The 23323-nt window shown below is 47.1% G+C and overlaps 1 protein-coding gene across 1 annotated transcript; it reads right to left on the bottom strand.

The window, feature by feature from the left end:
- Positions 1 to 2992: 2992 nt before the first annotated feature.
- LOC136653722 (vomeronasal type-2 receptor 26-like) lies at positions 2993 to 10965 on the bottom strand. The gene is made up of 5 exons (XM_066630605.1): positions 10802 to 10965; positions 8625 to 8916; positions 4754 to 4981; positions 4180 to 4306; positions 2993 to 3894 (listed from the first exon to the last, which is right to left on the bottom strand). The coding sequence occupies exons 1-5, from the start codon at positions 10963 to 10965 to the stop codon at positions 2993 to 2995; spliced, it is 1713 nt and encodes a 570-aa protein (XP_066486702.1).
- Between the last annotated feature and the right edge of the window lie 12358 nt (positions 10966 to 23323).

Consider the following 23323-nt stretch of genomic DNA (forward strand, 5'->3'; position numbering starts at 1 on the left):
AGTTTGGCACTGGGAGGATGAACGAAAATGGCCAACGCCTGCTAGAGTTTTGCTGTCATCACGGTCTCTGTGTCAGCAACACATTCTTCAACACAAAGCCCCAACATAGAGTCTCTTGGAGACATCCAAGATCAAAGCACTGGCACCAGCTCGACCTGATCCTCACCAGATGCTCCAGCCTTCCCAGCATCAAGATCACACGCAGTTATCATGGTGCTGCCTGCGACACTGACCACTCCCTGGTGTGCAGCAGAGTGAAACTGCAAACAAAGCGACTGTATCACACGAAAAAGGAAGGAAGACCTCGCATTGATACCAGCAAGACCCGGGATCAGAGAAAAGTGGAGGAATTTGCACAAGCGCTTGAGGAATCTCTTCCAGGCCCGGCCGACGCAAACGCATCCAACAGATGGGAACATTTCAAGAATACCGTTTACAACACCGCCTTGTCCATATTCGGCAAGAAGACCAACAAGGCGGCAGACTGGTTTGAAGCCCACTCTGAGGAGTTGACACCAGTCAATGAGGAAAAGAGGAGAGCTCAAGCAGCATACAAGGCCTGTCCCAGTGAGCGCAACCTGCAGGTCCTCCGAACTGCTCGCAGCAAAGTCCAACAGACTGCCAGGAGATGTGCTAACGACTACTGGCTCCAGCTCTGTTCCGAGATACAGATAGCAGCTGACACGGGCAACATCAAGGGGATGTATGATGGTATCAAGCAGGCCCTAGGTCCAACACAGAAGAAAATTGCCCCTCTGAAGTCTGCCACAGGCGAGGTCATCCAGGATCGGGCGCAGCAGATGGAACGCTGGGTGCAGCACTACTCTGCGCTATATTCCAGAGAAAATGTAGTCACCGAAGAAGCACTGAACAACATTGAGTGCCTGCCTGTGCTGGAAGAGCTTGACAGTGAACCAACCCTAGAAGAACTTCACGTGGCCCTGGACTCCCTTGCCTTTGGCAAGGCACCTGGAAAAGACAGCATCCCTGCTGAAGTCCTAAAATGCTGCAAAGAGATCATAGTCACTGAGCTGCATGAAATCCTCTGTCTCTGCTGGAGAGGTGGAGTACCTCAAGACATGAGGGATGCAAACATCATCACGCTGTACAAGAACAAAGGTGACAGGGGTGACTGCAACAACTACCGCGGCATCTCTCTCCTTAGCGTTGTAGGAAAGCTGTTTGCCCGAGTTGTACTAAAGAGGCTCCAGGTACTTGCAGAGAGCGTCTATCCAGAATCGCAGTGTGGATTCCGAGCCAACAGGTCCACCACTGATATGGTATTCTCCCTTAGACAACTGCAGGAGAAATGCAGGGAACGACAACAGCCACTCTTTATAGCCTTCATAGATCTCACAAAGGCTTTCGACCTGGTCAGCAGAGACGGCCTCTTCAAGATTCTCCCCAAGATTGGATGTCCACCCAGGCTCCTCAGCATCATCAGATCTTTCCACAAGGACATGAAGGGCACTGTTGTCTTCGATGGCTCCACATCAGACCCTTTTGACATCCGAAGCGGAGTGAAGCAGGGCTGTGTTCTTGCACCAACCTTGTTTGGGATTTTCTTCGCTGTCCTGCTGAAGCAGGCCTTTGGAACTGCAACAGAAGGCATCTATCTCCGGACCAGATCAGACGGAAAGCTCTTCAACCTCTCCAGACTGAGAGCAAAATCCAAAGTCCAGCTGAAATGTGTGCGTGACTTCCTCTTTGCCGACGATGCAGCTGTCACTACCCACTCTGCCAAAGATCTCCAGCAGCTCATGGATCGTTTTAGCAAGGCCTGCCAAGATTTTGGACTGACAATCAGCCTGAAGAAAACACAGGTCATGGTTCAGGATGTGGACTCACCTCCCTGCATCTCTGAGCATGAACTGGAGGTTGTCCATGACTTTGTGTACCTTGGCTCAACGATCTCCGACACTCATTCTCTCGATACCGAGCTAAACAAGCGCATCGGTAAATCAGCTACCACGTTTTCCAGACTCACAAAGAGAGTCTGGTCCAACAAGAAGCTGACGGAACATACCAAGATCCAGGTCTACAGAGCTTGCGTCCTGAGTACACTTCTGTACTGCAGCGAGTCATGGACTCTTCGCTCACAACAGGAGAGGAAACTGAGCGCTTTCCACATGCGCTGCCTCCGACGCATCCTCGGCATCACCTGGCAGGACAAAGTTCCAAACAACACAGTCCTGGAACGTGCTGGAATCCCTAGCATGTATTCACTGCTGAAACAGAGACGCCTGCGTTGGCTTGGTCATGTCGTGAGAATGGATGATGGCCGGATCCCAGAGGATCTCCTCTATGGAGAACTCGTGCAAGGAAAGCGCCCTACAGGTAGACCACAGCTGCGATACAAGGACATCTGCAAGAGGGATCTGAAGGCCTTAGGGATGGACCTCAACAAGTGGGAAACCCTGGCCTCTGAGCGGCCCGCTTGGAGGCAGGCTGTGCAGCATGGCCTTTTCCAGTTTGAAGAGACACTTTGCCAACAGTCTGAGGCTAAGAGGCAAAGAAGGAAGGCCCATAGCCAGGGAGACAGACCAGGGACAGACTGCACTTGCTCCCGGTGTGGAAGGGATTGTCACTCCCGGATTGGCCTTTTCAGCCACACTAGACGCTGTGCCAGAACCACCTTTCAGAGCGCGATACCATAGTCTTTCGAGACTGAAGGTTGCCAATACAAAAATTCTTCACCCACAGTCATGAATAACACTACAAATAATAAATAACTATCTAAATAAACTAATGAATCCATACTTTGAGAGAAGGTGTAGACAGGTATGAAATAGAAAGTCACCGAGCAAAGGTTTCTAAAGATGCAGCATGGGAATAAATGTCCACACTAACAAAAGCTCTTTGGCGTACACATTCACAACAATCCTAATGCAGTTCCTGGATAGGAAAAGCATAAGAAATCTTTTCTTAAAAGATTTTTCTTAAAAGAAATTCACCTCTTCTTAAACAATAATACAATTGAGAAGATAGATTTTTATTTACTGTTCCTCATCAGGTGCTCCTTACAGTTCAGTTCAGGTCTCAAAACAATTATATACACTTTGGGGGAAAAGATGCAAGCCAGTAAGCCAGCACTGGAGGCCAAGATGGAGAAGACCTCTGCAGCCACCATGTATTTCCCTTTGGTGCTTAGATAAGCTGGCACAAAAGACAGCCACACACTGCAAAAGACCAGCATGCTGAAAGTGATGAACTTGGTCTCATTAAAGGAGTAAGGCAACTTCCGAGCAAAGAAAGCCACAACAAAGCTGATGAGGGCCAGAATTCCCAGGTATCCCAGAACATAGTAAAACATATTGGCTGATCCTTCATTGCATTCCACAACAATTTCTTGAGGCAGAGAGTGCATGTCCACATAGGGGAATGGAGGATCTGTGCATAGCCACACCATGGAAATCCCTGCTTGAATGCCTGAACAGTAGAGAACGATGGAGTTTGCAAATCTGTTCCCCACCCATCTCCTCAGCATGGAGTCTGGCTTGGTGGCCATGAAGGCCAGAACCACAGTGATGGTCTTGGCCAAGACGGAAGAAACAGCCACTGAGAAAATGATACCAAAAGCAGTTTGTCGTAGCTGACAGGTCAGGATGGAAGGACGGCCAATGAACAGCAGGGAGCAGAGGAAGCAGAGGAAGAGGGAGACAAGCAGGCAGTAGGTGAGGTTCCGGTTATTGGCTTTGACGATGGGAGTGTTCCGGTGCTTGATGAAGAGTCCCAGAACCAAGGCTGTGGTGAGAGAGAGGGACAGAGCCAAAACCACCAAACTGATGCCCAAAGGTTCATTGAATGAGAGGAAGTTTATCTCCTTGGGAAGACATTGATCTCTCTCCTTGTTTGGGTACTGATCTTCTGGGCAGTTAAAACAGTCATCCATATCTTTAAATGAAATATGTTTTAGTTCATTATACAAACCATACTTTGAGGTCTGCTATGAGAACTTTCTTGAGACTGTAGACCTCATCCCACCATCTACTTTTGTCCCTACCATGAATGTTTTCTGCCCAAACGTGTCAAAGTTGAGTTACCGCAAGCCCCTTAAGTGAACTTGAACCTGTCTTGTCTCTCTGTTGCTCAGAAAATCAATTAAAATATGCTTTGATATTATCTGTGATAACTTATGTGAATTTTTCTCAATCTATTTTATAATATGGTGCCTCCTACCGTTCTGTCTGGAAACCTTTCCTTCTGGACATGGGACACAATCATAGCAACAAAATGGCTCCCCCTCTTTCTTTTGCCTCCTGTAACCTGGATGGCATTGCTCATTACATACAGCAAGGGGCACGACCTGAAACAAAGAATTAACTTAATAATGGACAAAAACCAATGCATTCAATTTCCTTCTACTCCTCTTTTCATTTTGTATTCAATAGGCTTTGGAACTAAAGGAAGGACAAGAACGTCACCACCATTTTCTTGGCAGTCCAGAGATCTAATCACATGTTACCCATGCAATCTTTGTTAATCTCTACTTGAGAACAAGTGTTTCACCTTTCCATTCAATACATGTACAACAAAACTGTTGATCTCTTAACATGAGCCCAGGGTCGGTCATGGACTGTGTACTCAGTTACATAGTTTTGTTTTTTGTTTTTTTTTTTTTCCAGGTATATGTATTATGTACCTGTTTAAAGCATTACATGTGAACAACACTTAAAATTGACTCTTCAGTGCCTGAAAGATTATGCAGTACCCCATTTCATTCTGTTCTCTAAAATCTTCAGAAATGTCCCACCTGGTTAAAATTGCTGTGCCATGTCATGATTGTCTGAATGATGACGAAATCTCTGCCTGGTGGTAACTGGGGATCCATCCGTCCTACTTTGACTTTTTTGAAAGATTTGTTTGGGAAAGTAATCCAGTTGATAATATCAAATCCAGTTGCCCATTCCCCCTTCTCATCAAAAGAGACCTGGTCCCCAGCAGAGTTATTAAATGAGATGCTCCTCAGAAAAGGGCCAAGCTAGAAGGTCAGAGGGGGAAAAAAAATACAAAAACCAGATTATGCTGAATTGCAGCACTGCATTCGTGTCACATGCAGGATGAGCCAGTTGTGCTATTATACAGGCACCTGATAAACCACACAATTTGGTAGGGAGAAGTGGGATGCTCAAGGACAGGTACTTCACCATTTGGTGCACTCCCCTCTTCCTACAGATGTATACTTTCAGTGATTGCCTCTCTCCCCTGGGGGCTGGGGATAAGAATAGGCCCTCAGTTTGGCTGTACTTGTCGTAAGAGGCGACTAAACAGCCACCGGGTAGATGGGACCCATCAGCCTGGGAAGGCAGCTCATCTGAGAGAAGGAAAACTCTGATCCCAAACCTCCACTGCCTTGTGGCTACATCCAGTTATGGAAAAGGCTTCAGGAGTCAACCTCGAGGCAAAATCTGGAGCTGGAGTCCCTGAGGCAGTTCATGGCTGAACACAGTCACGTTCTGGCAACTCCTGCGATGCCGCTGGAACCAACCGTATTGGCCTCTGCCTTTCCATTGGACCATTTCAGCGATGTGGAGAGGGGGGATTTGCTGCATGGGTAACAGCCTATCCTCCATACCTACTTTACCCAGGCTTCATGCACTGGAGAGGACACTCTGTTCCAGAACCACCATTCAGAGCGTGACACCATAGTCTTCCGAGACTGAAGGATGCCAACACGCCATTTTCTCAGGTGTTGAACTAGGAAGGATGCCCACTATTTTTAGATGCTCAGAAGTGGCATGGATTCCCATTTTTAGGGATAGATTGCAACCAGTCACACACTTGCTCCTTAGAGATCAGTGATTTTCAATCTTTTTTGTCTTATGGCACACCGACAAGGTGTTAAAATGGTCAAGGCACACCATCAGTTTTTTTGACAATTGACAAGACACACTATGCTGTTGGTGGGGGGCTCACATCCCCCAGTGGCTCTACTAATATATGATCCTCCCCAAACTCTCGCGGCACACCTGCAGACCATTTGCGGCAGACCAGTGTGCCATGGCACACTGGTTGAAAATGGCTGCTATAGATCTTCTCAGACAGTCTATTACTTTAGCAAGCCAATCCTAACTGCCGTATGCACTGGTGGACTGGGAGACCCTCTAGCATATCTTGTGGGGTGCCATCATGGCAGTTTCTCTGTGCCCTGCTTCATCAGCAGTGCTCTAGAGACTAATTGTCAGGAGGTGTTGGCTGATGGCTGGCTCAGGGCAGAGAGCAGAGCCTTTGGGTGGGGTGAATGCAGGAGAGAGGTGAATCTTGGCAACACTATCATCCACTGGATACTAACACCTTGACCGGAACCCATCCCCGGAGGCTGGCGTAGATCTGAGGTCCCCTCCAGATCTCCTCCCCCTCCCCTCAGGAGACATTTGCTTCTCGCAGCATGCAAGCAGCTCCTCCCCTCCCCTTTGGAGCCATGTGGGTGGGGGAAACGGAGGAGAATGTCTCCTGAGGGGAGGGGGAGGAGCCACTTGCACGCTGCAGGGCGGCTCTCTGCAAAACTTAGTGCACCGCCCCCTGTCTAGCAATGCCTCTGCTGAGGTGTCCCAAAGGAGAGCAGGCAGCCACCAAAGAGGTCAGTAAAAAAGCATTGGGCCATGGGTGAATTAAACAATAATAACTAGGGGTTAGTAATCTGAGGCTGCAGTCCTTTCCTGGGAGTCAGGTCCATCAAATTCAGTGGAACTTAATTCCATGTAGCATACAGTGTTGTGCATATTTGAGAAATCAGCAGAAAATGTGTTTATATGCAGCAAAGTGTCCTGCAATCTTATCTCCTATTTTTACTTTCTGAAGTTGTTATTGCTTTCCTGCAATATGTTAGAAAACTAAGGGCACGATCCCTCCCAGCCCATGTCAAATGCCCACATGTGGAAAGATGGATGGAAGATAATAAAACTCATTGCACCCTAGTCCCTGGGAATGGGGGCCTCAGACAAGAGCCTTTTCAATACCTGGCCTTTTTCTCCCATAGGAAGCACCGGATTCTCTTCTCTTGGCATCACCCTATGTTTTGGTTTGGATGAATGCATGGCATCTAGAGCATGTGCCACAGCATAGACGGCATTGTAGATGCTGTAGCTTTGGCCAGTCATACTCATTTCAAAATAAGGGCCTGGGAGGCTCTCCAGCTTCTCCTTCCCAGTGCAGCTTTCCTTGTCCTCCTTATCCACACCAGTGTCTGGAAATAAACAGTTGAATGCTTGTTCCCAGAAGTCTTTGATAAACCCATCTGTGTCAGCATGAGGATCCAAGGTCTGAAGGAACTGTGAGAACATCTGCACCTCATTGGTTTGAACTGCAAAGGATAAGCCCCCATGGAACACGTGTATAGGTATATCTCTTTGAAATGTTACCAATGAGAAATCCCAGTGGGCTGTCATCACCCACACCTTGTTTATGGGTGCCATCGTTTCCAGTTCCACCAGATTCAACACCATTTGCAAAAAAATCATGGAATGAATGGCAGCGCGTACCACACATACATGGACACGTGTCTGACTATGAACAATAGTCATGTTCAAAAGGGGATCTAAGAGATTGAAAATTTCAGAAATGTTGTCCTGGACTGGTAGTTTCTCAATGAAGGCTGCACAGATGCCACTCTGAGAAAACATGTGCGCCAAGGTCTCTCCAAACCTTTCTCCTTTCTCATCTCTCTGTATAATGATCCCAACCCACTTCCACTGGAAATGCAGAAGAAGCTTCACAATGCCGGTGTACTGATATTCTTCATTGGGAACCATGCGGTAGAGGGTAGAGAGCTGAGTTATCTCATTCACTGTTGCAGCAAACGAGCAATAAGTGACCTAAGCAAGGAGAAGTGAGTTATGATGATTTCAGTGCACATGAACAATTTTTTGAGAGTCAAAAACTTGATTAATTACACTGGTAATTCAGCCAAGCATTCTCCTATCGCAATCATATTTTGAGGAACTTCTGACATGCATAGCTTGAAATGTGGGACTGACCTATGATTCTTTGGGGTCCAAGTATCATAAGCAACAACAAGGGATTATTTTATGATCTGGGTATTATTAGTGTTTGGATAGTTGATAACTTGCTTCATCCTGGCACAAAACTATAGGTATTCTGATACTTTCGCACTTTTCTAATTAGATTCTGGGTGGTGTGACTCGCACGCAGACCCCATTTCCCCTGCCCTACCCATGTGGCAGATGCAAAAGTGGGGCAGCCTGATTTGCTGCGGCCGGTCGCCCAGGGGATGAGCCAGCTTGTGAATGAGGGGAGGGCTGTATGCTACTTGGATGCTACTCTACAAGGATCCTACTTGTATGTTGCTTTAAAATTTAACAAATCCTGGATTTAACATATCCTAGAGGCTAAAATTAGTATTTTCCAAAGAGGTGTTTTGCATATGTATGTACAAGTATGTGCACTAGAGGCAAGGGATAAGATAATGTTACTTCCAGTGATCCAGGAACAAGAAGTGACATCTGAAAACTGAATAGCACACACACACACACAAAATAGTCAAATATACCCACTGGCGCTCCCCTACAGAGATAAATAAGGGATACGGCTTTCCCCAAAAAAGATTTCATTAAATAGGAACTACCCCTGGTAAATAGGGACATTTGGACCATACATCCGCTTACCTGTGGAATCTTGTAGATACCTAAAATAGTGGCCATGTTGAGGGAGATTTCAGAATCAAGGCTCCCAATGACGGCTACTGGTTTCTTCTGGGCATGACAATTATAGTTTAAGATAGTCTTATCCTGATTGAAGAGAAGGTTCAAGGTGTTCTGACAAGTCACCTTTGCATTAAAGTGGCTGTCATAGATGTGGAACCCCAAAGAGATGTTGGGTAAAATCTCTGGATTCTCATTGATCTCCTTCACAGCAAACACCAAGGACAGCACATGCTGGTAGTTCTTTGACACTGCACTACAGGAGGAACATGAAGATACATAAGAGATACATTCAGTCATTTAGTCACCACTTTCTACCATTTACCAATTTTATGAAACAGGTAGATATATAGACGATCCTATACTTAAGGGGCCAGGTTTCAACTCACCTTGCCAGCATTGGAAAACTTTGAACAGTAATCTACATGGTGTTTGTCAGAATTCAGTGTTTAAATGGGGGTTAGTATTGTCCCCACAGTGTGATTGCGGGTTTCCCTACCAAACCATATACCATGTTGTGTCTGGCTGCAAATTGAGGGTGTATACTGGCCGAAGGTCTGATTTTTTATTTTTTATTTTTTTTTTTTACCAAAGGCAACTCTGTCCTTGAATGGCTGGATGAATTGGACATTGATATTTGATCTAGTTTAAATGTTATATAAGCCCACATATTGTTACGTGAAAATCCCCTTTTTCCTTTTAGTTGTAATTTTTTCTCTATATCTGGTATTGTTACTAAAACATCATGCAAGCCACACTTCTTCCAGCACACTTTTCCAAAACCTCTGGTCAAGTCACAAGCTCATGGTTACAAAATCCACCTCCCTATGATTCACATATTATAGGAAGAAGTCTGGCATAGCAATTCATTGTTTAAGTGTCTCCTATTCCTTGTATTGTTTTAACCCAGTCTCCTACATTACTGTATTCATTGCATTGTTTTAACCCAATCACTGCTTAAGTATGCAAACTTGAACTGCCTTCCTGGGTTGCCCATTCATTGTATAGTTTAAGTTCCCCCAGCTAGGAAGCCAGCCATTAGACCCCATTGAATTTTGCTGATAAGGGACATCCTGATCTTTTCAATGTTTATCCTGCTGTGTGGTAGTAAGGAAGCTACCATTCAGCTCAGCATGTTTTGCAAACCCCCTTTTAAGAGAGGGCTTCCCCGCCACATGTTCTCTCTGGCTCCCCCTCCAAGGACAAAACACATTTGTGTTGTGTCAGAGGGTCCTCCACACAGGACTCTCTCTCCCCAACCAACTGCTCTACAGACAGGTAACTATCTTACATCTGGAACTTTGTCCCTTCTTCCCCCCTTTTTTTTCTCCCCTTCTCTCCCCAACTTTAGTTAGCAACTGGGTTTGGCAGATCAGGGACCCCTAAAATCCTTCCCTACAACCTTTCCCTTTTCTAATTTCCTCAGATGCACCAAATACTCTTTACATGCAACCACCATAAAAGCTAGGTACATTGGATTCAAGTACTAGGACCAAGAAACATATACTTATTTTTCCATGTGCTTCATGTTTACCCTTGTGCTCTTGTAATAAAACTATAATCTTTTATTAAAAGTTATCTTTCTCACAGTCTCCTCTTTAAGCTAAAAGGGAATTTCTCTGCATTACACCGTCTTGTTATCCAGCCTGTGATCCTGAGGTTCCAATAAGAGTAGTGTAATAATTCCCCTATACAAAACAGCCCTTTTGGTAACAGTATTATCTGCCATACGCTAAATAAATAATAAACCGATTTTATAAGTACATACTTCAGGGTCACTTTTATGTCACCATGTCATGTTTCACATCAAAACGATCTCTATTGCTGTTTCTGGGCAGGCTACGTTTTGAAATGACAATGACCGAAATGGAAGTACAAGGGAAGCATTAGAAAAGTGGGACACACACAGTGTGCTGGAAATGAAATGTAACGTAGAAGCAATAAAAATAGACCAAAGTAATCCTCAGAAAGTACATCCTGGAGATAAAAAAAAGAAAACTTATCACTTTTTGTGAGCCAAAAATTCATGCCATAACGCAATATTTTTGAATAAAGACATATTAAACAAGTCATTTTTGGCTATCTTTGTGATATTAAGACAGAGTATTGACTGTTGTGAAACAAACATCACATGTTCTTACAGAGGCTCATCCACAAGCTTGGTTCTGGGGTGCTCAGTGAAGGATACAGTGTCAGAAAGGGAGAAGAACTGGGTAGTGATGGCACCAATGCTGAGATCCCCTGGCTGATAACACTGGTATCGTGTCTGGAGGGCATCACGACTGATACAGGTAGCAAGATCCATTTTGCTCCCGGTCTGAGGCAGCAACACCAGTATCACCAGAACTTGTAGTGACAAGGAGAACGAAGTGACGGAGAAAGGCAAGGCTTCTTCCATGAAACAGAATGGCTTCCCTTCCTCCTATCTCAGTCATAATCCTCCAGCAACAGGCTGGTTACAGTCACCTCCTTTCAGAGGTTCTGGGTCCTGCAGCTTGTCTGATCTGACGGCCGGTCTCTCCGCTGAGTGGGAAAGATACCAAACACCCTACTGTGGACAGGGCTGTAGACTATTCCTTTCCTCTGAAGGTCGGTTATTTGTGTTAGAGTGGCACACGTCCCTTCTGAGTTTTTGCAAGGAGGATGCTGAGCAATCTGAAAAATTATAGGCTGGAGAATCTCCTCCCCAAAGGTGTCCTATGGGTTTCAGGTACTCCAGAATCATTAAGGAACATTAAAGATTTCGCATCTGTTGATTTTCATGTTCTACAAAATTATTGCAAAGTAGACTTTGCAATCCTTGCAAAAGTTCAGGACATAGATGGAAAAATAACACCCCTGTCCCTTATAAGTATTTTGCTTCTTTGGGACTCATTCTGTGCCTGAATGGATGCTACTCTGTCACCATTATTTTCATGTGATGAAATGCAGTAGGAAAGAGTTCCTCACCCTTGCCATGTCCTTTATCTTGGCTGGAGACTCCAGTCACATGGCCTTCCAGGTCATTCAGCACAGGGGCGGCACAGGGGCCAGGTTCGCAACTGTCTGGAGGGCCAACCTGTTCCCTCCGGAAGTGACTTTAGGTGATCTCCGGTAGTGTCTGGAGGTGCCCTAAGTTGCAGGGAGGACGTGGCAGCCTCCCCACATCTCAAAGGATCTGTCAGAAGTCTCTAAGACACATGTCAGGGCCCCTCCCAGATGCCCTGACCCCTGACTTACACTGGAGCAGGCACTCCATGCCCAGGGTGGGGAGGCTTCCCTCCCCTTGAAGGGGACAAAGAAGGTTGGCTCACCCCAACCAGCCAGAGGGGGCTGGCAGGGCAAACAAGGAACACTGCAGGAAATAAGCCAGGAACAGGAAAGGCCTTTTCTGCCCCACCTGGAGGAAGGGGAGGGGCCAAAGGGGGTGGGCTTGCTCCATAAAACAGGGAAGCCAGGGATGAGAGGGGGCAGTGTGAAGCAGGGAGCTGTGAGGTGAACAGCTCCTGCTCCCAAGCCAGGTGTGGCAGCTCTGCAGAGGAGGAGGACAAGGGTACAGGAACCCCTTCCCCTCCAGCCAATCTGAGGCCTCCCTGGGGGTGGAACAAGCCTGCTCCAGGTCCCTCCAGCGATGGGCCCCTACAGGGGGCAAAAATGCAGCCCAGGGGCCCAACAGGTGCAGCTCCAGGTCCCTCCAGTGGTGGGCTCCTACAGGGGGCAAAAATGCAGCCCGGGGGCCCAACACTAGAGGAAGAGTAGGCCATACATTTTTTTAAATCAACACATTTCTAGTCATTCCTTTCCACCTTTGATAAGGTTCTTTAATGGAGTGCTTCTACATTGAGGAAAAGAAAACAGCATGAATGATATCACTATAAATGAAATTTCTGGAGGTGTCCCATCCTCTCATAGGAACACCAATGAATTTGAATTCTTCACATCTTTCTTTGAATGAACTGCTAAAATGGTAAAGATATTTTACCTGCTGAAGGTAAAAATGTAACAAATAAATAAATAATAAAGCAACTAGGAGGTGCTCTAATCTAGTTAGTGTGGCCCAATTGAGGAAAAGTTCCTGCACTCCAGCACCTCATCTGATGCCATTGTGGAGACTATTTACATCCGATTATTTACATCAGGTCTACAGCAGTTTTAAGGATCAGCAAGCACAGCCAGGAGGCCTGATGATTTCTCAGATCCCAATGGCATGGGAACTGCTTTAAGAGATCTCTGCCTGAAAGGACAGCATAGAAATAACTCAGATAAATACATGCATGAAATGTGACTCACCCCCAGAGATTGAGACACTCTCGGCCCAGTTCCATTGCCCTACAGGAGTGATGGAGAGACAAAGAAAGATGTTGACAGGTTGCACCAACAGAGCTCTTCTGGCAAAAAATACTTGCTAGCCATTAGCTGTTAGATAAGGGAGACATGATTCTCTCTTTTAGCATGTGTTGGGCCAAGACCAGGAAGACCCAGTTTTATGTCCCTGCTCAGCCACCAAAGCTTACTGGGTGACCCTGGTCCAGTCACTCACAAACTGGCCTACTGTGCAGGGCTGCTGTAGAGGTTAGATGGTGGGCATGAGAGGAGGTGGAAACCATCTATGCAAGGTCTGAGCAATTAGGAGGAAGGGCTGGATTAAAAACATTATCCAGTGTTCTGCATCGAGTGCCACATGTATGATTATATGCCTCTGGGGCATAAGTCATGGGTGTGTCCTCGGTGCAAGGAGCTCCAGGCTCTCAGGGAACGCGTCCGCTCCCTTGAAGCCTTGGTGGCCGACCTGGAGAAGCGCAGGCAGCCAGAGGAGGACCGTGGGGAGACTTCTGGGGACGATCAGGCTTTGTCCCAACCTCAGGCGTGCAGCTCCTCGGCTGCCCGGGTGGGAAGTCTCGGGACTGGAGGACGTCATCCTGGAGAGGAGGGAAACAATCCCCTAGGGGGGATCCCTTCTCCAGGGGATGGGCCCGTATCCGAGCGCACTCGGGATACTCCTCGGCAGGAGGGGGGTCGGGGGCTTCTTGTAGTGGGGGATTTGATTATTAGAAACATAGAGAGGGGGGTATGCGACGGATGTGAGGACCGCATGGTGACTTGCCTGCCTGGTGCGAAGGTTGCGGACATCACTTCTCGTCTAGACAGGCTGGTAGACAGTGCTGGGGGAGAGGTAGCGGCTGTGGTGCATGTCGGCACCAACGATGTGGGCAAGTGTAGCTGGGAGGTCCTGGAGGCCAAATTTAGGCTTTTAGGCAGGAAGCTGAAAGCCAGGACCTCAAAGGTAGCGTTCTCTGAAGTGCTACCTGTTCCACGCGCAGGGCCAGCTAGGCAGGCGGAGATCAGGGGTCTCAATGCGTGGATGAGATGGTGGTGTAGGGAGGAGGGGTTTAGATTCGTTAGGCACTGGGGAACGTTTTGGGACAAGCGGGGCCTGTACAAGAGGGACGGGCTCCATTTGAACCAGAATGGAACCAGACTGCTGGCGCATAGCATTAAAAAGGTGGCAGAGCAGCTTTTAAACTGATCCCTGGGGGAAGGCCGACAGGAGCCGAGGGGCATCCGGTTCGGGACTCCTCATCCCTATGTAATGAGGATGGGGAGGTTAGAGAACAACAAGACAAAGGCAGGGTAGGAGAAGAAATTGGGAAAGGTAGGGTGATGGGATGTGATAGACGGTTTGGCACAATGAGAGGATGCGGGGACAAAGGAGCAAATAAGCAGCGCATCCTGGGGCATTCCGTGTATAAATGCTTTTATGCGAATGCCCGAAGTCTACGAGCAAAGGTGGGAGAACTGGAATGTCTGGTGACAAGGGAAAATATTGACATAGTGGGCATAACGGAAACCTGGTGGAATGCGGAGAATCAGTGGGATACCGCAATCCCGGGCTATAAACTCTACAGGAGGGACAGGCAGGGGCGTGTTGGAGGTGGGGTGGCCCTTTATGTTAAGGAAGGGATAGAATCCAGCAAAGTAGAGATTGAAGGTGGGTCCGACTCCACCGTAGAATCTCTGTGGGTTAAATTACCAGGCTTGTGCAGCGATGTAATACTGGGGGCGTGCTATCGTCCTCCAGACCAGAAATCTGATGGGGACCTTGAAATGAGGAAACAGATCAGGGAGGTGACAAGGAAGGACAGGGTTGTAATCATGGGGGACTTCAATTATCCTCATATTGACTGGGTCAATTTGTGCTCTGGTCACGATAAGGAAACCGGATTTCTTGACGTGCTGAATGACTGTGGCTTAGATCAGCTAGTCACGGAGCCCACCAGAGGACAGGTGACTCTGGATTTAATTTTGTGCGGTACGCAGGACCTGGTTAGAGATGTAAACGTTACTGAGCCATTGGGGAACAGTGATCATGCTGCGATCCGTTTTGACGTGCACGTTGGGGGAAGAATACCAGGCAAATCTCTAACAAAAACCCTTGACTTCCGACGGGCGGACTTCCCTCAAATGAGGAGGCTGGTTAGAAGGAGGTTGAAAGGGAGGGTAAAAAGAGTCCAGTCTCTCCAGAATGCATGGAGGCTGCTTAAAACAACAGTAATAGAGGCCCAGCAGAGGTGTATACCGCAAAGAAAGAAGGGTTCCACTCGATCCAGGAGGGTGCCCGCATGGCTAACCAGCCAAGTTAGAGAGGCTGTGAAGGGCAAGGAAGCTTCCTTCCGTAAATGGAAGTCTTGCCCTAATGAAGAGAATAAAAAGGAACATAAACTGTGGCAAAAGAAATGTAAGAAGGTGATAGGGGAGGCCAAGCGAGACTATGAGGAATGCATGGCCAGCAACATTAAGGGGAATAATAAAAGCTTCTTCAAATATGTTAGAAGCAGGAAACCCGCCAGAGAAGCGGTTGGCCCTCTGGATGGTGAGGGAGGGAAAGGGGAGATAAAAGGAGACTTAGAGATGGCAGAGAAATTAAATGAGTTCTTTGCATCTGTCTTCACGGCAGAAGACCTCGGGCAGATACCGCTGCCCAAACGGCCCCTCCTGACCGAGGAGTTAAGTCAGATAGAGGTTAAAAGAGAAGATGTTTCAGACCTCATTGATAAATTAAAGATCAATAAGTCACCGGGCCCTGATGGCATACACCCAAGGGTTATTAAGGAATTGAAGAATGAAGTTGCAGATCTCTTGACTAAGGTATGCAACTTGTCCCTCAAAACGGCCATGGTGCCATAAGATTGGAGGATAGCAAATGTCACGCCTATTTTTAAAAAGGGAAAGAGGGGGGACCCGGGAAACTATAGGCCGGTCAGCCTAACATCCATACCGGGTAAGATGGTGGAATGCCTCATCAAAGATAGGATCTCATAAGAACATAAGAACATAAGAACAACCCCACTGGATCAGGCCATAGGCCCATCTAGTCCAGCTTCCTGTATCTCACAGCGGCCCACCAAATGCCCCAGGGAGCACACCAGATAAAAACACATAGACGAACAGGCCTTGCTGAGGGAGAGTCAGCATGGCTTCTGTAAGGGTAAGTCTTGCCTCACGAACCTTATAGAATTCTTTGAAAAGGTCAACAGGCATGTGGATGCGGGAGAACCCGTAGACATTATATATCTGGACTTTCAGAAGGCGTTTGACATGGTCCCTCATCAAAGGCTACTGAAAAAAATCCACAGTCAGGGAATTAGAGGACAGGTACTCTCGTGGATTGAGAACTGGTTGGAGGCCAGGAAGCAGAGAGTGGGTGTCAATGGGCAATTTTCACAATGGAGAGAGGTGAAAAGCGGTGTGCCCCAAGGATCTGTCCTGGGACCGGTGCTTTTCAACCTCTTCATAAATGACCTGGAGACAGGGTTGAGCAGTGAAGTGGCTAAGTTTGCAGACGACACCAAACTTTTCCGAGTGGTAAAGACCAGAAGTGATTGTGAGGAGCTCCAGAAGGATCTCTCCAGACTGGCAGAATGGGCAGCAAAATGGCAGATGCGCTTCAATGTCAGTAAGTGTAAAGTCATGCACATTGGGGCAAAAAATCAAAACTTTAGATATAGGCTGATGGGTTCTGAGCTGTCTGTGACAGATCAGGAGAGAGATCTTGGGGTGGTGGTGGACAGGTCGATGAAAGTGTCGACCCAATGTGCGGTGGCAGTGAAGAAGGCCAATTCTATGCTTGGGATCATTAGGAAGGGTATTGAGAACAAAACGGTTAGTATTATAATGCCGTTGTACAAATCGATGGTAAGGCCACACCTGGAGTATTGTGTCCAGTTCTGGTCGCCGCATCTCAAAAAAGACATAGTGGAAATGGAAAAGGTGCAAAAGAGAGCGACTAAGATGATTACGGGGCTGGGGCACCTTCCTTATGAGGAAAGGCTACGGCGTTTGGGCCTCTTCAGCCTAGAAAAGAGACGCCTGAGGGGGGACATGTTTGAGACATACAAAATTATGCAGGGGATGGACAGAGTGGATAGGGAGATGCTCTTTACACTCTCACATAATACCAGAACCAGGGGACATCCACTAAAATTGAGTGTTGGGCGGGTTAGGACAGACAAAAGAAAATATTTCTTTACTCAGCGCGTGGTCGGTCTGTGGAACTCCTTGCCACAGGATGTGGTGCTGGTGTCTAGCCTAGACGCCTTTAAAAGGGGATTGGACGAGTTTCTGGAGGAAAAATCCATTATGGGGTACAAGCCATGATGTGTATGCACAACCTCCTGATTTTAGGAATGGGTTAAGTCAGAATGCCAGATGTAGGGGAGAGCACCAGGATGAGGTCTCTTGTTATCTGGTGTGCTCCCTGGGGCATTTGGTGGGCCGCTGTGAGATACAGGAAGCTGGACTAGATGGGCCTATGGCCTGATCCAGTGGGGCTGTTCTTATGTTCTTATGTTCTTATGACAAACAAATATTCTCTCAGGGACACAGGAAGCTGTTCCCCATTTCCTGCTTCCAGAAGGAACTTAGTATTCTAGTGTAGCCTGGAAAAGACAAGGGGAGAATGAGAGCCATCTTCAAGTATCTAAAGCAGGGGTATCAAACAAAAGGGCCGTGCACCAGATGTGGCCATGGAAGCTTTTTATCCAGCCCTCAGACTCTCCCAGCATCAGGGTTGAGCCTCCATTTGCCTGAAGATAACATCCGAAGATCGCCAGTTCGAGGCCACCGGCACCGCGCGATCTTGAAGCAGCTGACAAGCTGAGCCGAGCTATTCCATCTGCTCTGAGCGTGGGAGGATGGAGGCCAGAATGTGCGACCAGATCACGGAAGAAACATCTGAATGTTGTGGTTTCTTGAAAGATAGAAACCTTCTTTCAAATTGTAAAAATCCCTACGGGGATTTAATTTGCCTGCCTATGTAAACCGCCTTGAATAAAGTCTAAGGAGAAATCTGAGGACCAAGAAAGGTGGTATAGAAATACCTGTATTATTATTATTATTATTATTATTATTATTATTATTATTATTATTATTATTATTATTAGCTGCTCTCATTTACAGCTAACACCATTAGCTGTTCGAGACCGTGAAGCAGCTGACAAGCTGAGCCGAGTTATTCCACCTGCTCTTTGGTGTGGGTGAAGAAACGCCTTGGCTGCCCTTCAAGTGAAAGATGAAGGAGCCGCTTGTCAACCAGTATGGGGGGCAACTGGGGACCAAAAGTGATACCAGACCATGACAGATCCATCTGAAATGGACAGAGTGGATAAAGAGATGCTCTTTACACTCTCACATAACACCAGAACCAGGGGACATCCACTAAAATTGAGTGTTGGGAGAGTTAGAACAGACAAAAGAAAATATTTCTTTACTCAGTGCATGGTTGGTCTGTGGAACTCCTTGCCACAGGATGTGGTGATGGCGTCTGGCCTGGACGCCTTTAAAAGGGAATTAGACAAGTTTCTGGAGGAAAAATCCATTACGGGTTACAAGCCATGATGTGTATGTGCAACCTCCTGATTTTAGAAATGGGCTATGTCAGAATGCCAATGCAAGGGAGGGCACCAGGGTGAGGTCTCTTGTTATCTGGTGTGCTCCCTGGGGCATTTGGTGGGCTGCTGTGAGATACAGGAAGCTGGACTAGATGGGCCTATGGCCTGATCCAGTGGGGCTGTTCTTATGTTCTTATGAAATGCTGTGCGGTTCTTGAAAGACAAAAACCTTTCCGTTATTGTAAAAATCCCCTTGGAGGTTTAGAAATAGCCTGCCTATGTGAACCGCTTTGAATAAAGTCAGAGGAGTAATCCAATGACCAAAAAGGCGGTATACAAATAATTAATTAATTATACAAATAATTATACAAATTATAATACACAAATATAATATATAAATAATATAATATACAAATAATTATACAAATACAAATTAATTAATTAATTAATCAGAGGTGTCACTGCTGAAAGTGCATGCTTTCTCATATCCTGAATATATGATCAAAATGTATGTATTTGCTCTCCTGCCATTTGCAGCTAATGGCAGCAAGGAGTGAAGTAAGGAAAAAAGGGCTTATTTCTGGTCATGATTGGCTTAATGACTGTCGGGGCCCCTCCCAGATGCCCTGACCCCCAACAGGCATGGAGCAGGCACCCCATGCCCAGGGTGGGGAGGCTTCCCTGCCCTTGAGGGGGGCAAAGAAGGTTGTCTCACCCCAACCAGACAGAGGGGGCTGGCAGGGCAAACAAGGAAACAAGCCAGGAGCAGGAAAGGCCTTTTCTGCCCCACCTGGAGGAAGGGGAGGGGCCAAAGGGGGCAGGCTTGCTCCATAAAACAGGGAGGCCAGGGATGAGAGGCAGGCAGTGTGAAGCAGGGAGCTGGGCGGTCAACAGCTCCTGCTCCTAGGCCAGGTCTGGCAGCTCTGCTAGGGAGGAGGACAAGGGTGCTGGAACCCCCTCCCCCTCCAGCCAATCTGAGGCCTCCCAGGGGGTGGAACAAGCCTGCTCCAGGCCCCTCCAGGGGTGGGCCCCTACAACACAGTTCCCTTTTTCTAACTGGAAGTGCATCTTTGAGGCCTCCTGTGATGTGTGTTATAATGCTGAGGCTGTGGGTGCACTCACATCAACCCTGCCCACAGCAGAATCAACAGTTAATCAGTTGTCTCCATAGCCTCCTGGCCTCGTGCAGGCTGGGCAAGGCAAAGCACTGGCCTCCTGTGATAACCATATTTTTGCACCATATTTTGGCAAGAGTCTTATACCTTTTGGGTACCCGATTTAGGTTGGGCAGCACATGGCCCACAGACAAGGTCCCTTGGATGAGTCTTTGCTTCAGTCAGCCTGGGAAGGCAGCTCATCTAAGAGAAGGAAACTCTGACCTCAAACCTCCACTGCCTTGTGGCTATATCCAGTTATGGAAAAGGCTTCAGGAGTCAACCTCGAGGCAAAATCAGGAGCCGGAGTCCCTGAGGCAGTTTGCGGCTGTACACAGTCACGCTCTGGCAACTCCTGCGATGCTGCTGGAACCAACCATATTGGCTTCTGCCTTTCCATTGGACCATTCCAGCGATGTGGAGAGGGGGTATTTGCTGCATGGGTAACAGCCTATCCTCCAAACCTTCTTTACGCAGGCTTTGCGCACTGGAGAGGACACTCCAACTCCGCCATATGGCATCGGCACAACACAGGAAGCAGCAGTTTACCGGTTATAAGTCTTTGCTCGATTGGTGTAGAGCGTGATGCCAGGGGCTGCTTCTGACGGTGGGAGAGATCATTGCATCTCATTGGGCAGCTACCGCCCGCCTTAAGCTGGGAAGTCCCCAGCCTGTAATGTGTTGCCTCACCACGGTCTATTAACCTCATGGGGTGTGTGGGGTTTAGGGTGAAAATCGACACGCGGATCGACAAGTCTGCACCATGCAACAGAAAACTCCTGCCCTAAAGATGGGCACCTGGAATATAAGGACAATGACACCTGGCTTCTCTGATGACCTGCAAGAAATAGATGACGCATGCAAAACAGCTGTCATCGACATGGAGCTGAGCAGGCTGCAGATGGACATCATCGCCCTTCAAGAGACAAGGCTGCCAGATTCCGGATCTGTCAAGGAGAGAAATTTCTCATTTTTCTGGCAGGGAAAACCACCAGACAAAACCAGGGAACATGGTGTTGGCTTTGCAGTCAGAAATTGTATTGTATTGGCAACCTTCAGTCTCGAAAGACTATGGTTTCACTCTCTGAAATACCCTGCTGGAATCCATCATCCTACCTACTGTAGGAAGTGAAAGAATTTTGTCCTTGCAGCTCCAGTCATCAGCAGGACCTGTCATTCTCATCAGTGCTTATGCACCGACTGTGTCATCTACAGCAGAAGTCAAAGACAAATTCTATGATGACCTGGCCACCACTATCAAGAAGATCCCCGTAAAAGAGCCATTGTTCATCCTTGACGATTTCAGTGCTAGAGTTGGTGCTGATAACTTCTTGGCCCACTTGCTTAGGTCAGTTCGGCACTGGGAAGATGAACAAAAATGGCCAACGCCTGCTAGAGTTTTGCTGTCATCACGGTCTCTGTGTCAGTAACATGTTCTTCAACACGAAGCCCCAACATAGAGTCTCTTGGAGACACCCAAGATCAAAGCACTGGCACCAGCTCAACCTGATTCTCACCAGACGCTCCAGCCTTCCCTGCATCAAGATCACACGCAGCTATCAGGGTGCTGCCTGTGACACTGACCACTCCCTGGTGTGCAGCAGAGTGAAACTGCAAACAAAGCGACTGTATCACACGAAAAAGGAAAGAAGACCTCGCAATCAGCACAAGGCCCAGATAACACTGGGCCAGTAGTCTTGGCAAATTAGCCCCATGATTCCTGCAACTCTTCAAACTCCTGTAGCAGATACAGATAGATCACCTTTGGCAAGCCTGGCCAGTGACTCACTAAGCCTCTCTAGCTTCTTATCACGTTTGCAGCCAAGTTGAGGACACAATTAGCACCTCCATCATGTTCTCCTTGACATGTCTGAGTCCAGGACTCTTGTCTATGTTGGAATCTTTAAGGGGAAGGCCTGAGATCAGCCCCAAGCATTCAACATATGATATGAACATGTGGTAAGTATTTGTAGGATTGCAGCCCTAGCAACTGCTTATGATTATGCTGAGTTGTATGAGTGAGTAATGAATACATTGCAGCGATTTTCAACCCGTGTGAGTGGCACATTATTGTGCCACGCAGGGTGTGCATGTATGCCATGGACATTTGGGGAGGGTCGTTTATTAGGCCATTGGGTGATGTGAGCACTCTGACTGGCAGCTGGGTGTGCCTTGTCCAAGAACCCATGGTGAGTCTTTACAATTTTATACCCCTGACAGTGTGCCATGAGCTGAAAAAGGTTGAAATTATCCAATACACTGTATTGCTTTTTATCTTGACTGCACATTTCTGCTACTGCATTATTATCACCATAATAAAAGTGATGTATTGAGTCCCGTAGTTCTTGTGTGTCATTCCACAAAGTTGTGCCATTGACCACCACACTTAAAACTGCAGGCATATTAGCTTTCCTCCTTGTGTGTTCCTGTTCCACATGTCTTTAAAAGCACACCCACTAGCCAAACCACTTTAGAGCACCAGCTGCAGCTCACCTAACCAAATATTCTGTTCCTTCCTGCCAAAAAACTTCTCCACACAAGGATAACGAGCAGGACACATTGAAAGAGTTCTAGCCTAGTGTTAATAATAAGAATAAAAATAATAACAATAACAATATTTATTTCGTATTCATCTTGACCTTCCAGTTCTCTAGTTGCTGGGGTCTTTTTGCATATGTGAAGTTGAACTCACTCCATGCCACCACTGCTGCCCCCACTATTGCCACCAGTCCCAAAGTATGTAATTCCGAGTAATTTTTCTATATTTCCAACACTGAATTTTAATCCAAACCACAACCCAACTTACTTTCCATTCACGGAAGATGCATCTGGAGTTTCTTTAAAGGAGAGATCTTTCTGGTCAACAAATGCGAGAGATGCAAAGACACCAATAGTAACGTCTGGAGACTGATGAATGCTCTTCTGCCAACCCCACCTGGAGTGGCAGTTGTTGATGATACCATAAGGCAGCTGCAGCAGTAGCAGCAGCACTGTTGACTATCTGAACAGCAGCATGTCTGAACCTCAACCCCACAGCATTCTACCAATTTCCAGTGACTTCCACTATGAACACACTATGGCACTATGAACACACAATCATCAGTCATGAGGAGAAATGACTGTAGAGGGGCTGAGCGAATCCCCACTGCCAAATTTCTCACATGAGGTCTTCATATTCAAGCGACAGACACCTGGCTGTATGCAGCCTACATCTGCCTCGTGCAGCTGGCTTTTCAAAAGCTGAAGTGCACATTTTATCCTCAGCTCCTGAGTGGAGTCAGCTGATTTTGTTATGAATTTTGAAGGTGGCTTCAGATTATTCCTGGGACTTCTCTAACGGAAGGCAATGGTTTCGATAATTACCAGGAAGATGATTGCATTGAGAAACCTTTTCAAAGGTCTGCAAGGCCTTTGATGCTGCAGCACTCTGTAAATGCACAGGTGCTCAGGGGCTACCCGAGCTACCCGAGCTACCTGAGACACTACACATGCAGAGACTCCTTTTAGGAGTGTAAAGTGTTCCAGAAACCAAAATGTTTGTGAACTGCTGCTCTCACATCACCCTGTGCATGACTACTCAGAAATAAGTCCTACTGAATTCAATGGAACATATTGATATCCTATAAACACTTCCCTGGGAGCA

The sequence above is a fragment of the Tiliqua scincoides genome, chromosome 5 (genome assembly GCF_035046505.1).
Source record: "Tiliqua scincoides isolate rTilSci1 chromosome 5, rTilSci1.hap2, whole genome shotgun sequence".
Lineage (NCBI taxonomy): Eukaryota > Metazoa > Chordata > Lepidosauria > Squamata > Scincidae > Tiliqua > Tiliqua scincoides.

Coding starts and splice junctions, on each gene's coding strand:
- LOC136653722 (XM_066630605.1), bottom strand. CDS start 10,965: ATGGATCTTGCTACCTGTATCAGTCGTGATGCCCTCCAGACACGATAC. Junction 8,917..10,801: donor AAGCTTGTGGATGAGCCTCT/GTAAGAACATGT, acceptor TTCCTCCTGTAG/TGCAGTGTCAAAGAACTACC. Junction 4,307..4,753: donor GGCACAGCAATTTTAACCAG/GTGGGACATTTC, acceptor TCTTTGTTTCAG/GTCGTGCCCCTTGCTGTATG.